Genomic DNA, 16089 nt, shown 5'->3' with positions numbered 1-16089 from the left:
TACTCAACAGAGATATGTATATAATCACACATAAATCTCATAATTCTGTAAGTACACGTGTGAGGTTTGTCTTGAGGTAGCCCAGGCTGTCCTAGAACTTGCTCTGTAGACCAGGCTGGCCTGAACTCAGAAATCCACCTGACAAAATGTGGGAAGAGGTTAGGCAAAGGAGAAAGGGCAGCTTATGTTCTGTACACTTGGTGACTAAGCCTCCATTGTCAAGGGCCGATGAGAATCCTCTTTCTGGAACAGGGAAGGGAGTCCCCTTTGTACATACAAGTGTCCTTTTCTATTTTAAAATTTAGAAGATGTATTTATCATATTTTATAAGTATGAGTGTTTTGCCTGAATGAATGTGTGTGTGTCACGTGTGTCCCTGGTGCCAGAAGAAGTCAGAAGAGGCTGTTGGATCCCTGGAACTGGAGTGACAGATGGTTGTGAGCCACCATGTATGCGGGTTCTGGGAACTGAACTCAGGTCTTCTGTGAGAACAGCAAGTGCTCTCAACTACTGAGCCATCTCTCTGGTCCCTGTGAGTATCCTCGTAAGCTAAGCTTCCTTTATAAAAGGGCAACATGTTCTGATTTTAGAGTTTTTTCTAGTATTGATTATTGCCTTCAGCTCACTTCATTCTCAATAGTTTTTGGGTGCCCTACTCTGGTCCCTGTTACTCTCATGTACATATAAGGTCAGGCCACAGTGGTCATTATAGGACAAGTCGCTCTGAAAAGTTGATTTTACTAATTTCCTCTGCGTAAGTGATGCAGTGTCAGAAGGAATGGGTCCCAGTGCAGCAGGAGCCAGTTCTATGTGGAAGAAAACACGTGGATTTCGGGACCCTTCCAGCAGTGCCGGCCAAAAGGAAGTCACTTGGCATCCTGCCTTTGCTGTGTATAATAGAATAGTTTCTGACTGTGAGGGCAGGCTTGGAGCTGTCGTTAAAATGGGCAAATTTTTTTTTTTTTCTTCTAGAGAAATAGTGTATTTCATGAACAGCTTCTCATTTTAACAGCCAGCATATTTTTTGGCTGCTATTTGATGTCAAACATCTCAATTTTAGAAATAGTTCTTTTAAATATCTTGGAGAGACTAGTGTTTGGAATTTTTAAGATTTATTATCACCAGCAGAGAAAGGCTATACAACAGAAGTGTGTAAATACTTGTAAGGGGGAGCGGGGAGATGGCTGGGCTGGTAGAAGGCTTGCTATGCAAGCAGGAGGAACTGAGTTCAACCCCCCCGGTAGCCACCTGAAAAGCTCGAAATGCCTATAATTCCACTGCTGGGGAGGTAGAGATAGGATAGTCCTGTGTGCTGGATAGCCAGCCAGTCTTGCAAGATCAGTGCACTCGCTCTCTCAGCCCTCTCTCTTACACACACACACACACACACACACACACTGCTATGTGCTCCCCTCATACTGGCATAGTTGTATTACCTGGACATTTGGGGAAAATACTGTTTCCATCACAGTGAATTCCATCACAGTGAAAGGCTCTGTCTTCCCAAGTATCTCTGTCATTTCTCTAGAATCATGCCAGTTGTATGTGCAGCCATTTTACATGAAAATCTTTATTTATCTGGGCATGCATGAACACGTGTCATGGTGCATACACTGGGGTTTAGAGATGCTTGTGGGAGTCGATTCTCTTCCACCTGGTGGGTTCTGGGGATCAAACTTCTCTCATCAGCCTAGGCCGCAAGCACACTTCGATTGTGATGAGGCGCTGGGCTGAAACTATTTGACCACACATCTGTGGATGAACTCCACTTCTTCCTTAGTTTAGTTCTCTCTTCCCAGAAGAGCTTGGGACCAAGGTTACCCCTTACAGTTGTCAAACTCTATCGGGGTATCATTGCAAGTAGAAATTGACACCTCGCCTTAAAATACTCCCAGGATGATGTGGCTCATTCAGTGCCGCTTCTCTCCCTCCCACTTGGTTGCAAAGCACTTGAATAGCACTATTCTCAGAAGCCTGGTCCAGCTCCTGGGTGGCTGGGAGAACAGTGGCTAGACTGAGTGTTCCAGGCACTCCACTGCAAATGGGGTTGCTTATACTCCAGTCTTCCTGAGTGTGCAGCAGTGAACTTTGGATTGGACTCTTTGGCAGGAACTTGAAAAGCCTGTATGCTGGCCCAGACTTTCCTCATGTCACAGTTGAAGAATCAGGACCTGAGAGGCAGAGGCTGGCGCGAGGCTCGTGGTCAGGGGCAAAGCTGGAACGAAAGCCAAGCCCTCCACCTCTTGCTCAAGTGCTCTCAACCATGGCATCCCACTCTCTAGCCTCAGTTGACTTCTGTTGCCATGAAAAAGTGGGGGATGATGGTTAATTCTGTTTTAATTCCAATATTAAAGAAAAAATTAGAAGTGTTTCCTAATGCCCACAAGGGACTCTCTGTGTGGACGTTAGCCTGGTAGTGGTGTCGGCACCTTTGATCCCAGCACTCAGGAGGCAGAGGCAGGCAGATCTCTGAGTTCAAGGCCAGCCTGGTCTACAAAGTTTCAGGACATCTAGAGCTGATACACAGAGAAATCCTGTCTTGAAAATAAAAAACAAACAAACAAAAACCTATCACCACTAAAGCTTGAAAGAGCAAGGAAAACAAAGTTTCCGAGAGAGGGCTGAAAAGAGAGGACTGGAGGGAGGGCAGGAGAGAGATGGCTCAGCAGTTAAGGTCACTTTTTGCTCTTCCAGAGGACCCAAGTCTGGTTTCCAGCACCCACTTTGTGTGGCTCACAACCACCTGGACCACCTGTATTTCACCTCCAGATCCCTCCCCCACCTCTGGGCTCTTGAGAGCACCTTTGACTATGTGCACAAGTGTGGGTACATATACCTGCAATTGAAATAACTAACAAATAAAAAAAAAAACAACAACAAAGTTTCTGAGATTCTAGTTGGGACTGCTTTGAGCTGCCCATTGGGATTTCAGACCCTCTCAGCCAGTGTTCTAGTTTCTTCTCGGGAGATCTCCAGCCTGTCTGGAGTGTACTCCTCCATTCTGTCTGGTCATCCTTCCCACCTCACCCCTCCTCTCCAGCACCCACTCCACGCTGTTCTCTTGAGCTCTCCCAGTGCATCCTGGGAGCTTTCTTTTCTTTCTCCTGTGTTTGAACCCTGGCCTGCTTTTTCTCCTTCTGTGTTCTGTTTTCCAGACCCTAGATAGCCTTTCTCCTTGGTTTACAACTCTCCTTTTGTCGTGATATGATAGCCCTTCTAGTAGCTCGAGAGCAAATGCAAAGGACACACATTTTTACTGTAATCTCACCCACCCAGAAATGGTATTTCCTCCCCCTGGCACTTTATTTATATTGTAGTTAGATACAGATGATAGATTGGGAAAGTTTCACTACAAATCTGTTAGCATAAAGTTTACCCTCGTAACTTTTTAAGTGTAGTGTGTGGTGGGGTGAAGCATGGACACACTCATCTCTAGAGCCAACCTGTCTTGCAAAACTGAATCTCTATCCACTGAAACAGTTTGGAGGCATTGAAAGGGTTAATCTCTTAGAGGGGGGGGGCGCACGCACCCACACCTCCACCTTCCTTAGATGCTGCTTTACCTTCGGACTCTGAATTTTGACCAGTAGGGTAACCCAGGGAGTGGACTTATCTACCATTTGTGGGAGCTTTTGTGATCAGTGCGGATCCCCCCATTGTGTCCATAATAAGTTCTTTGTGTTTTTCTCTCTCCTTTGCTTTGCTGTTGTGAGCAGTTTTTAATCTTTACTGCTGATTTAAGACATGTTCCACACAAGGCCTGGGGTCTGATCCCTAATATAAAACATAAGGAAAAAAACCACAGCTTGCAATAACGATTTATCTACTCCAGAGCAGCTCATAGTGAACCCTCAGTAAATGCTCCTTACTTTGTAAGTTGTTGGTTTTCAGTGGTTTGAGAATTTCAGTAGCCACTCTATAGACCAGATTATCATTTCAGCAGAGTTACTGTACTTCAGAGATCTGGGCCATGGTCAAGGCCAATGGGAGGCAGTTAGGGAAGTGTTGGTGCTTCCTCAAGATGCTCTGATCTTGATTAAGTGGGTGGTGTATGGGCATTGTTGACACAGGGGCACTTTTAGCCCAGGGACACTGTTTGTTTTGGGAGGCACTGTTGAGAATGTTGGTATGAGTGACAAGTGCCACTTTGTTGTGAGAGCCTACCCAGCAGCATTTTTGTTTGTTTGTTTGTTTGTTTTTTTTTTTTTTGGAGCCACCATGTGGTTGCTGGGAATTGAACTCAGGACCTCTGGAGGAGCAGCCAGTGATCTTATCCTCTGAGCCATCTCTCTAGCCACCCCCCCCCCCACAGCAGCATCTTAACCTGAGTCCTGCCTGTGACTTGTTTCTTTCTTGAGTTCAGTGAATTGGAAGGTTGGACCTCTGGTTTCTTGTGGTTGCCATGAGAATAAAGTACCTGGGAGGAGATAATAAAGCCCTGCACTGGAAACTTGGACTGGTTACTTCTGGTCCAATGATAACCACAGTTTAAAGTGACAAGAAGAGTTAATGGGGAAAAATGGCTGGGTACAATGGTGCATGCCTGTGTAATTGCAGCACTTGACAGAGGCAGGAGGATTGCTGCAATTGGAACGTCAGCCTGGTCAACAAAGCAAATTCCAGGCCAGACAGGGATCCATAATGAGACTCCATCTCAAAACCAACTGATTAACCCAAATGTTTGCAGAAAAAAAGATGAAGAAACTTACCCCTGACATGTCAGCATTATTCGGCCATGAGCTTGTAAACAGATCCAAGTTAATAACGGTGGGTAGCTGACAGCAGTCTTACATTTGACTGATGAAGCGAGGCATCCTTTAAAGTTCCTAGAGGACCACAGTTAACTGAAGAATGGGAGAAAGAGCAGGGAGATAACCGTAGATGATTTCAGTCACTGCTAGTCCATGAACCTGCCTCTCCATCTTCCTGAGCTGGGACTAAGCTGGGACTTCTGATTTCCCTAAAGATGAGCTGGCTGCCGAGTCCTCACCATGGACACCAAGACTTTTCCATTTCTGTTAGCCTGGCAGTGATTGTTAAGAATCTATCTAATAGCCAGGTGGTGGTGGTGCATGCTTTTAATCCCAGAGGCAGGTGGATCTCAGTGAATTTGAAGCCAGCTTTGTCTACAGAGTAAGTTCTGAGACATCGAGGACTGTTACACAGAGAAGCTCTGTCTTGAAAAATAAAATAATAATAATAATAAGAATCTATCTGATAATGAGAAAATGGAAGTCCCTTTAGTTACCAGAAAGGGTTTTTTTTTTGGGGGGGGGGCAGCTTTCTAGAAATTTTTGACAAACGTGTGTGTGTGTGTGTGTGTGTGTGTGTGTGTGTGCCCATGCTCACACACCTGCCCCAGAGATTGACACAAAATGTCTTCTATCTTTCTTCAATTTATTTTTTGAGATGGGTCTGTCACTGAACCTGGAGTTCACCAGTTCAACCAGACTGGCTGGCCACTGAGTTCCAAGAATCTGCCTCTCTCTGCCACCAGTCCTGGTAATGTTACAACTTATATCATTTTTCTCATTATGAGCATGTGGACAGTGGAGCAGATGCTGAACTATACAACACCTCGTTCCCAGTTTCATGGAAATAAAAGTGTTTTTATCATAGCAGAAGTAAACGTTTATCACTTCGAAATCTGGAAGTAGAAATAAACAAAACGAAGAAAATAAACTGGTGTAGTTTTGTTTGTTAGAAAAAGGTTTTCACATCTAATTTTTTTTAAAAAAAACATTATAGCCTTTGTAATCCACAGTAATGGGCAAGACTTTCTTTTAAAAAGGAAACTTTGTTAGTGTTTTGAGGTTTTAGGGCCACTACAGGCATGATGAGTTGTATTGCATAAGCAGACCACAGTCATTTAAAAATAACTTCTATTACTTATGAAAGTGTGGCTGTCGGTGTACATAACTCCTAAAGACAGGATTCCACACCATTACCTTAATCTTAGACACTTTAATGCCATGATATTAATTTTTTATCCAAGTTTCTGTGATGTCCCTGAAGAAGGCTCATTGTTCCCTTTTATGAAGAGTCTCAGGGATTTAAAGCATAACCCTACCTTTGTCTCACAGCTGTGGTAATGTTCACTAGGAAAGGAAAGATGAGGCGTGTACCCCCCTCACCTCCCATGCACCCCAGGAAGCAACTCAGTGATCTCCTTCAGGGGAGTCAGCACCCTAGCATCGAAGTCTGGGCAGTTTGGTAGACAGACCCTTGGGACTCACAGATAAGCCCGCACACCTCTTTCTGCCTTCTCAATTCAAATCCTGAGAAATGTCTTAAAACGTTCCTTCTCTCCTTTCTTGAAGTGTCTCATGGACCCTATTTGACAAGATGGAAATGCCATCTGTTTCCCCCACTGTTTGTCACCAAATATAAATGTGTTGTGACCTTTGGTCACACCCTTTTGACCTCCATAGCATGGTTTTCTAAAATTGAGCTTATTTATTTTGTGAGTTTACACATGCATGCACATCGTAGCAGGAATAATTGAGGTCTGAGAATAACTCGTGGAAGTTGGCTTTTCCTGTCCTATCATGTGAATTTGGGGGCTGGAACTCTATTTGTCAGGCTTGGTGGTGAGTACTCTAACCTGCGGACCCATCTCTTTGGCTCTGTAACCTGTTTTGATAAATACTTGTACTAACAGTATTGCAGACTTTCTTTGGGCCGCCATGAGGTCCCAAATCTTGACTTATTATTGGTTATGAAGCTAAGCTCTTCCTTAGTTTAGGCTGATTTCTTGCTAGCTCTTATAACTTAACCTGTTTCTCTTCATCTATGTTCTGTCTTGGGGCTCTTTACTGTTCTTTCATTTTTGTATGTCCTACTCTGTGTCTAGGTGACTGACTTGCCCTGGGTGTCTCCCTTGTTCTCTCTTTGTAAGTCTAGATTTCCCTTCCTGCTTATTCTCTGCCAGCCCTGCCTATCCCTCTACTCCCTAGCTATTTATTGGCTGTTCATTCAGCTTTTTATTAGACCAATCAGGTGCCTTAGTCAGGCAAGGTAAAGCAGCACCCCATCTTTACATGGTTAAACAAATGCAGCATAAACAAATGTAACACATCTTTGCCTAGTTAAACAAATTTAACATAAAACAAATTCAACATAAACACACTGTTACATAGTTAAAGTAATATTTCACAACAAGACAGTATTTGGGGCAATTGTCACTTGGAATTGTCCAGTCTTCAGAGTTACTATTATTTTACTTCAAAATTGCTGTTATTATTATTTCAGGGTTTGCTATACAGCTCAAGCCAGACTTGAATTTGTATGCCTCATGCCTCGTGCCTCATGGGATTACAAGTGTGGGATACAATGCTTGGCTTTTGTTGTTACTCTCTTCTTTTTGCAACAGGGGTCTGTATTCCAGCCTGGCCCCAAATTCTCTATGTAAGCCAAGGGTAACCTTGAACTTGTGATTCTCTTGTCTCTACCTGTTGAGTTCTGGGATTACAGGTGCATACCATCTCTGGGCTTCATGCGTTTAAGCCAAACAGTACTAATTGAGCCATCTCACCTGCTACCTGGATTCTACTCCTGGCCCCATCATTTATTAGCTGTGTGTCCTTTGATATTTCTATATCCTATTTATGAGCCTTTGCTTTGTCTTCTCAAAGGGAAAAGTTATGGTCCTTTTTACAGCTATTATGAATGCTGTATACTCAAAATTCTTAGAGCAACGCCATACATATGGCAGATAGAAAGTGCTATCAATGTGGGTGCTATTGTTGTTATTATTCCTTCCCTGTCTTTAAACATAGTCCTGACGTGAAAAATGGTCACCATTAGGGAATTCATTTGGAATTCAGTTTTCTCTTGTTAAAATGAAATGGCACCTTGTCTTTACTTGGGCCTTGGGAGCCCTAGCATAAGGGAAGGGATAGTGGAGGGCCTCATTATGTGATGAGGCTGAGAACACCTGTGCCTGGCCCTTGTGAACTAACGAACAGCATTTCCTTTTGTTAGTCTGAACCAACTCAGTAGAGCAGCTGAGTAACTGCAGGCTGTTCCTGATGGATCTCAATTGAGGAGAGACAAATCAATTATTAACAGTGTATTTGGTGGGTAAAATCTTTAACACAGTGAGCAACGAGAGAGATAATGACGGGAGGGTTTGGGTAATAAACATCGGAGAATGAAGGCTGGAAAGGTTTTGGAACTGTGTAATGATTTTTATCCTTTGCATATTTTAGTCTGTTTAATATTTAATATGCCCAGCTAGCAGTTAGCCTCACACTTATTTTTTTAGTTTTCCCTCCAACATGTTCTTATAAAGAATTGCTAATATATATCAAAGTTAAGGGATTTTGATTGTATTTAGTATACAGAATCTTCCTTTTTTTTTAAAAATAGTCTTGGGGATTGAGCTCAGGGCATCAATTGTATGCTAGGGAAGAACTCTGCCCCTGAGTTACACCCTCAGCTCCAATGTGCAGATTCGTGTGGGTGTGGGTGTGTGTGGTGTTTCGGGACAGGGTTTCTCCTGTAGTCTTGGCTGTTATGGAACTTGGTCTGTAGACCAGGCTGGCTATGAACTCAGAGATCCACCTGCTTCAGCCTCCCAATGCTGAGTTGAAAGGTGTGCACCACCACTGCCCAGTCCCAATATGCAGATTCTGACATGAACTTTTACGTTACTTCCTTACTCACAGAACCACATATACGTTTTCTGTTTGATTAATTTGATTTTGGTTACTTGATGATCTGTGTGAGAGAACTCGTCTTTTCTTCTCAGCCTGAAGAAGCTGATAGTGAGGCCCATATATACGAAACAATGTTTTTAAAGGGTTATGGGTTGTGAATTACTTTCCTTGGGAGAATTCTGTCAATAGGTGAGGAGCCTCAGTGATAGAATGCATGCTTGGATGATGTATCTGACCTGGTTTCAATCTCCAGTACCAGAAAAGAATGACTCAAGATGGAGCTAAGAAAGAAGTATAGGAAAAGAAGTCCTTGGGAAAATAATATAACATTCTCCAAAACAGTCACTCTGATGTCTTCATGTTTTTAGTTTCACTTTGCAGGCTGTGCAGGCTCAGCTCTTACTGTTTCCAGTGAGTGGCAACAGTTATGGAACACAAGGAACTGAGGGAATTCAGAGTTTTAAAGAGAAACTCTTGTTAGTTGAAGGCCATAGACAGCAGAGGGTGTTGACTTTCTCTCTAGCCACATTGCTGGGTACCCTTGGATTTGAAAGTGCGTAGCTTTCCTTTTTATATCGTGCACAGAACCGACAAAGCTAGTTCTTTTGGAGTTCTGCCAGCTACTCCAGAGAGCCTGAATGGGACACAGGGCACAGTCCTGACGAAGATTCAAAAAAGAAGATGTGGTTACTTTATTCTTCATGTACTAAAGAAACTGTCCTGGAGAGCCACTGCTCTTTGAGAGGGTAGATTTGGCTTTTGCTGTTTCCTGCATGTTTACCAGACTTCCAGAGATGCAGAATTATTAACGAATGTTTTATCCTTTTGTACTTTCAGTTTACCTTAACTGAGATGGACCTGGTCTAGTCTCCTCTGAGTCAAAGAATGGCCGCTAGCTCCGCCCTTCCCACGGAAGATGGGCAAGTTTCCTTGGGCATTGATGACCTTCACTTCTCACTGCAAGGTAAATTCAGAGTTGGGAAACTTGCCCTCCTCTAATTCTGGGCCCTGCTGGTTTCTCTGCCTACTGTGGTTTTGAAAACCTATCTGTATTTTCTAACTGGAGAAGCCCACAATGTAGTATTAGACTGTCTTTTTAGCTCAGTACTCTGATCTCAAGAAATCCTGGAAGGAATTGGTTATCTTTAATTTCTTATATATATGTATATTTCATTTTATTTGCAGTCTGAAGTTACAAGCTAACCATGGTTTGCTTGACATTATTTCCACTTTGTGTGTGTGTGTGTGTGTGTGTGTGTGTGTGTGTGTTTAAACACAGAAGCTTTGACAGGTGTATCTATAACTTGTCCTAATAGGTGGGAACAGTGTTGGTATTATGGGTGGGTGGGATTTCAATAGGAACCCCATGTGTACATCCACAGTCTTTTCAAAAGTGCTTCCTATTGCATTTAGCAATATTTTTGTTGCCCCTTTGCAAATTCATTAGCTGTTAAATCTTGGTGTTGTAGCTAACAAGCATAAAAATGAGGTTATTGCAAATATTTGAAAACACTTATGAAATGCTTTTAAAAGTAATCTTAAAGTTATGGGTAACATAATTCGACAGTTAAGGAGTTCCATTAAAGCTACAGGTTTTGAGTCACTTTTTGGTAAAGATTCTAAAATGACTTTCTGAAACCTTTCTTATAAATTTACCTTTTAAGACAAGATCTTGTTATGTAGCCCAGGCTAGCCTCAAACTTTTGCTCTTCCAGCCTTTTCCTCTTGGGTGCTGGGAGGCATGGTGCCTGACTCAAATATTTTCTCTTTGAATCTGTTTTCAATAATTAGGTTCTTACCTTTGGGGGTCAGTTGTAAATTCATATCTATTGGAATAGACTATATCTCTATGTAGCAGGTCTTTAAAAATATTGTGTGCTGGGCATGGTGGCACACATCAGTAAAACTGGCACTTAGGAGGTAGAAGCTGGAAGATTATGGGCTAGCATGGACTACCTAGCCAGACTACCTAGCCAAATAAAACCCAAGACAAAAAAATGACAACTTTAATTTGTGTAGAGTAAGAAATGCTTATTTGTTAGGGGGTAGTTTTTGCGATAAAAATTATAAAATCTTTCATTTTATACTTTTGAATAATATAATCACAAAGTAGTTGAAACCACATTTTTTATTGAGGTGAAAAAGATCAGTGTTCTTGTGGACATTCTGACTGCTGTAAAAAGTATTCTGTCCTCATGTTTCTCACACTGGCCCTGCTACTTTAGTAGTCCACTGAATTCAGCTGAGCGATGGCGTCTTTGACCATTATCTCCTCATTTGTGGAATACAGAGTTTAGTTGCAGCTGTGTTGAAGGTGGAAGCTCAGTGTTACACGAAGGGTTTTTAGCAGGTGCCTGCTACAAAGTAAGGACTCAGTAAATACTTTTTTTTATATATATTTGTAATAAAAGGTTTTGAGTAAACTTTTTTACAGCACAACTATAGTAGAGACTTCGTGGTATATGAATAAAAAAAAAAAGTAAACCAGAAATGTGTTTACTGATTTTTGCTTTGCTATTTGTCATCAGCAGCTTCCTGTAGGTGAGTCATGGTGAGGCCCTTAGGTTCTCTCTGCTCTGGTTCCATTTTCTCACTCTCATCTCCCACGACATACCTACGTGTTCCTTGTAACTCATGCCACATCTCCCTAAGGAGCTGTGGTCCTCCTTCCTATGTGCTCTGTGTAGGCTGCTCCCTCTAGGCCGGGAGAAGTCCGGCTTGTCCATCCCAAGGCCAGCTGGCCTCAGCCTTCTCCGTAAGCTGCCCCCTTAGGTTGAGATAAGCCTTCTTCCTCTTCCACTCCCTTTATCTCTTTGAGACCTTGTAGATTTGTGATTATTATACTTAATAACACTTCCTTGTCACAGAATGATCTTCCTGAATTTTATGTAGCGGCCCCAGCTTACCAGTGAGTTTTATACAATGCCACTTGTTTGTCACAACCTAGTAGCAAGGTAGGAGATGCTGCGGCTCAGAACGATTTCGCCTGAGTCCTGCAGCTGCAGAGTAGCTGAGTGATGACTTGCAGCTGGCTTTTGCACTGTACCCCTCTGGCATGCTAAAGAACAAACTGAAAGAGGGAGTTCTGCTCAATGTTTTCTCTGGCTGGTTACTCCATTCCATCCACAGAAAAATGTGATACTAGATTTCAGGTTCGTAGGTTGCTAGAAATAACTTAAAATTACCCAGAAATGTGTGGTTTTGCATAATGTGCTTTAAAGTATGCCATTTACTTTTCAGTAGCAGATGAGAATGGGCTATTTAGGAGGGGGAAGTGATGCCCGTGTTCTGGATTGTTCACTTTGGTGATGTGTGGAGAGGGCTATGGTGTTGCTGCTTTGCTTCATAGGTAGGACAAGTGGCATGGCATCAACACTGGGCGGGATCAGTTCACATTAGGCAAGGACACTCAAGATACAGGCACAGTGCCGAGACTCTCCTGTCTATGCAGGGCGAGGACAACGCGTGGAATGAATGTTTCCCTAGGCTAGGCTCCATGCTGTCTGCAGGTTTATGATGGTTCTTCTAGCCCAAACTGACACAGAAGAAGGGAGGGAAGGAAGGAACTTGCATATACCTGTGACGTCAACTTTGGTGTCATAGTATAGGATTATTACCTGTTTGGGTAACAAATAGAATTATTTCCATAAAGTACAACTTAGCTGAAGGCTGTTGGGAAAAGTCTTAAAAAAGTATTTGAGGGGCCAGCAGGAGGGCATTTTTTTTAAAGTGCCTGGTTTCATTCATGATTTAAAACAGCCTTGTATTTTCTTAGATTTTCATATGCTTGCTGGCATCTTGCGGTTAAAGAGGAAGGAGACCCTCTGAAACATGGGGGTGGGGTGGGGTGCTGTTCACAAGGAAGTGTGTTTTCTTTGCTATTCATTCAGACCCCGACTCAGAGACAGGATAATCAGAAGAATGGCCTGATTAGGCCACAGCGTCTGTTTTATTGGAAAACAGACAAACCCTCATTTGAGGCTAGAAAATTTAGGTCATGCCCTAATGCAGAATAGTGTGCTTAAGAAAAATTTAAATATCTGTACAGAATTGTGGTAGCTCATAGAACAGGGCAGTAAGCAGTGCCTGACTCTTTCACTCTTTCATTCCATCCTTCTTCCCTTCCCTTCCTTCTCCTCCTTCCCCTTTTCTCCCTCCTTCCTTTCCCTTTCCCACCCTCCAGTGTCTCACTGTGTAGCCCAGGCTGGCCTGGAATTCACTGTATAGAATAGGCTGGACTTACATTCATGGGCTACCCTTCAGACTTTGGTTCGGGAATGCTGGGGTTACAGGAATTTGACTTGATTTTTGAAGAAATTTGAGGGTTTGTTGTTTTTGTTTTGTTTTGTTTTGTCTTGTTTTGTTTTGACAAGGTCTTGTTATGCAGGCCTGACTGGCCTAGAATTTGCTGTGTGAAACAGGACCTTGAATTCACAGAGATCCCCTTGTCTTTGCCTTCCAGGGCTATCATTAAAGCTGTGTGCTATCATATCCAGCTTGAGATACATTTTACTTTTTCTGTCTTGCAAAGGGAAGAACATTGGAGTGTTCAGATGTCTAGGGAAAGGATGGAATGGTGTACGTGGACACGAGGGCACTGACTTTACAGTGTGAGGGTGTTGGCTGTGCTAGGTTGATCCCTTGCTCATGCAAAGCAATTGCTCTACCACTGTACTACCTGTCCAGCCTCTCTTGAGAAATTCCAAAGGGAGTTGGAGGCAAGGTTGAGCTGTTTCGAACATATCCCTTGCTCATTTCTGAAATTATTAAATTATTTCACATTGAACTAGCAGATATAACACATGGGCCCTGAAAGGATACCATATAATCATTTTGTTTTCACAAATAGGGTAGGCCAATGCTTTAGAAAAACAGTGTCTAGCCCCAGAATTTCCTAATTAGCCAGAGATCTAGGAAGGGACTGTATTCTGTTACTTCATCCACCAAGATAGGAATTAACGTTCATGTGGTCCAGCCTGGTACTGCTTTGTGGTAGCTGTCACCCTGAACCTGTGTGAACACACATCCTACCTGGTTACTTTGCCATCTCAGACAATGTTTTTATGTTTTTTTTTTTTTTTTGCACTGTTATCATCTAGATGGCATATCATATAATATTAAAAATCTCTTCTCCAGGGTAGCTCTAGAGCTAGATAGTGAAATCTGATCTTTGCCACTAGATTATTACTGTATTTAAATGGGTTCATTATTGTGTTCTTCTGGAGGGAGCCCCCCTCCCCCCCCCTTGAGACAGAGTTTCTCTGTGTAGCCCTGGCTGTGCTAGAACTCACTGTGTAGACCAGGCTGGTCTCAGACTCACAGGGGTCCTTCTGCCTCTGCCTCCTAAGTGCTTGCTGCGATTCAAGGTGTGCACCACAACCACCTGGCTGCTTTCCATGTATTTCTGACTTTTAGTAACATTAAAATTTATCCAAGTTCAGACTATATAATTATGATTAGGTGGGGATAAATGTTGAAACTGAACAGACATCAAGAGTTCAAGACTAGCTTGGGCTTCAGAAGCAACACTGCCACAAAAACATAAAATGGGTTTCCTTTTCATACCAGAGGAAAAATTGGTAATGTGTTTTTAGTGGGAGAGGTTACAAAGTATGATAATGAGATGGAATGCTTATTTTTAAAAGCATTTATATTCATTCATTTATTTATTTTGTGTATGTGTGCACATGCATGTGTGCCTGGCCCACTCGAAAGCTAAAGGCTAACCTTTTAGAGTTAGTGCTATCTTCCCATCCTGTGGGTCCTGCGGATCAAACTCACGTTGTCAGGTTCAGTGGCTGGCTCCTTTATCCACTGAGCTATCTTGCCAGCCTTGTGGCATTTAATTTTTACTTGGTAGACGTGAAGAGCCAGCCATGTGCAGAGGGTAGGCATTGAGGACATAGACGGAAGTGGGCTGAGCACCTTCGTGAGTCGTGGCATCTGATGCCTGCACATGTCAGGGGGAAGCGGCATCACGAAGAGGTAATCATCCCTATGATAAGTGTTTAATTGTCCAGGGTCACCATCTTAATTTTGGTGTCTATCATATAAATACAAAGCATGACTAGAAATGTCTGGGTTATCTTTTGATGTTTCAATGAGGGATAAAAATCTAGTTTATACAATATATTGATTGCAGACTGGGCTATATAATCCTTACATTATGTAAAAAAAAAAAATCAGATTGGGTCTGGGATACAGTTCAGTCGGGAAGGGACCTGCATGGCATGAAGGAAGCCCGGGGTCGAACCCTAGTACCACGAAAGCTGAGTGTGGTGGTCCATGTCTGTAGCTTTAGCATGTGGGAGGTGGAGGCAGACATTCAAGATCATTCTTGGCTTTGGATGTCACTTGCTTCAGTAATCTTTCTGAGTTTTTCAAGTGTTTGATAGACACCTTTCATAGGATGTTCTCATACTGTCATTAGAGAGAATTTTGTACAGCCTCCAGTAAGCAATTGTATAATGAAAAATGGAGTGGTCATTCCAGTATAAAAGCCAAGGTCTAAGCCATCCAGATGGCTTAGGTAAGGGTGCTTGCTGATCATCAAGCCTGATGACCTGATCTTGGTCCCTGGGAGAAGGAGAGAACCCACTCCCACAAGTTGTCCTCTGATCTCCACATGTACACTGTGTAATACACACACACAGGTCTATAAAGCCCTCAAGAGCAGAGTTGTTCTGTGTGCATGGTGCTAAATAGGATGAAAACCTGGGTGACTCATGACATAAGGTGGTGACGAGAGTTGTGATAGTGTTGTGTTTCTGTGAGAAAATCTGCTTTACCTCAAGTCTGTGAAAATGAATTCCTGATTCTGAGAAGAGAAACAGGATTGGTGAAGGCTTCTGAGGAGAATTTCTGTTGGCCTTGTAACAGAATGCTTGTTGGGGAGTAGTGGTGGGCATGATGAGGAAAGAGTAATAGAAGGTAGGTGTTTACAAATAATTTTACTTCCTAGCTGGCTCATACTGCTCGGATACTCTGTATAAAGCAGGTAGTCTCAGGGTCTGCTTTTTGCTGGTTGGATCATTATTTTATCCAGGGAAAACAATTAAGTTAGAGTTTCTTACAGACTATTAGTGTACTGTAACAACAGAAAGGCTTCCAGAAAGTTCCATGATATCTCTTTTGGTTTTTTCGAGACAGGGTTTCTCTGCGTAGCTTTAAAACCTATCCTGGCACTCGCTCTGGAGACCAGGCTGGCCTCAAACTCGCAAAGATCTGCCTGTCTCTGCCTCCTGAGTGCTGTGATTAAAGGCGTGAGCCACCAACGCCGGCTTTTTATTTATTTTTTCAATGTTTGCTTGGAATGTTGTTTGCTTTGGCATACAGAATTTTGTGATTTTAAAAATATTCCGAATAAGTGAAAAATAAAAATAAGAACTCTGGTAATGCTTGCATAATAGTGTTTTTAAGAAAAATATCC

General features: G+C 42.6%; 1 protein-coding gene across 14 annotated transcripts in view; it reads left to right on the top strand.

The window, feature by feature from the left end:
* The window catches only part of Syne2 (spectrin repeat containing nuclear envelope protein 2), a 289785-nt gene that overhangs the window by 25593 nt on the left and 248103 nt on the right, over window positions 1–16089 (top strand). For 13 of the 14 annotated variants that reach the window (XR_004770080.1, XR_004770079.1, XM_027418272.2 and 10 more), the window contains one exon: window positions 9498–9624. Coding sequence is in view for 12 of the 14 variants with exons in the window: in XM_027418272.2 (XP_027274073.1) it covers window positions 9546–9624 (79 nt within the window). In the remaining 2 variants the exon portion in view is untranslated. Of the gene's footprint in view, window positions 1–9090; window positions 9407–9497; window positions 9625–16089 lie in introns of those variants that run through there. The other variant, XM_027418268.2, reaches the window with a different exon arrangement.

Source organism: Cricetulus griseus, chromosome 5 (genome assembly GCF_003668045.3).
Source record: "Cricetulus griseus strain 17A/GY chromosome 5, alternate assembly CriGri-PICRH-1.0, whole genome shotgun sequence".
NCBI lineage: Eukaryota > Metazoa > Chordata > Mammalia > Rodentia > Cricetidae > Cricetulus > Cricetulus griseus.
The sequence above is the reverse complement of the archived record's forward strand: the minus strand, read 5'-3'. Positions and strand labels throughout refer to the sequence as shown.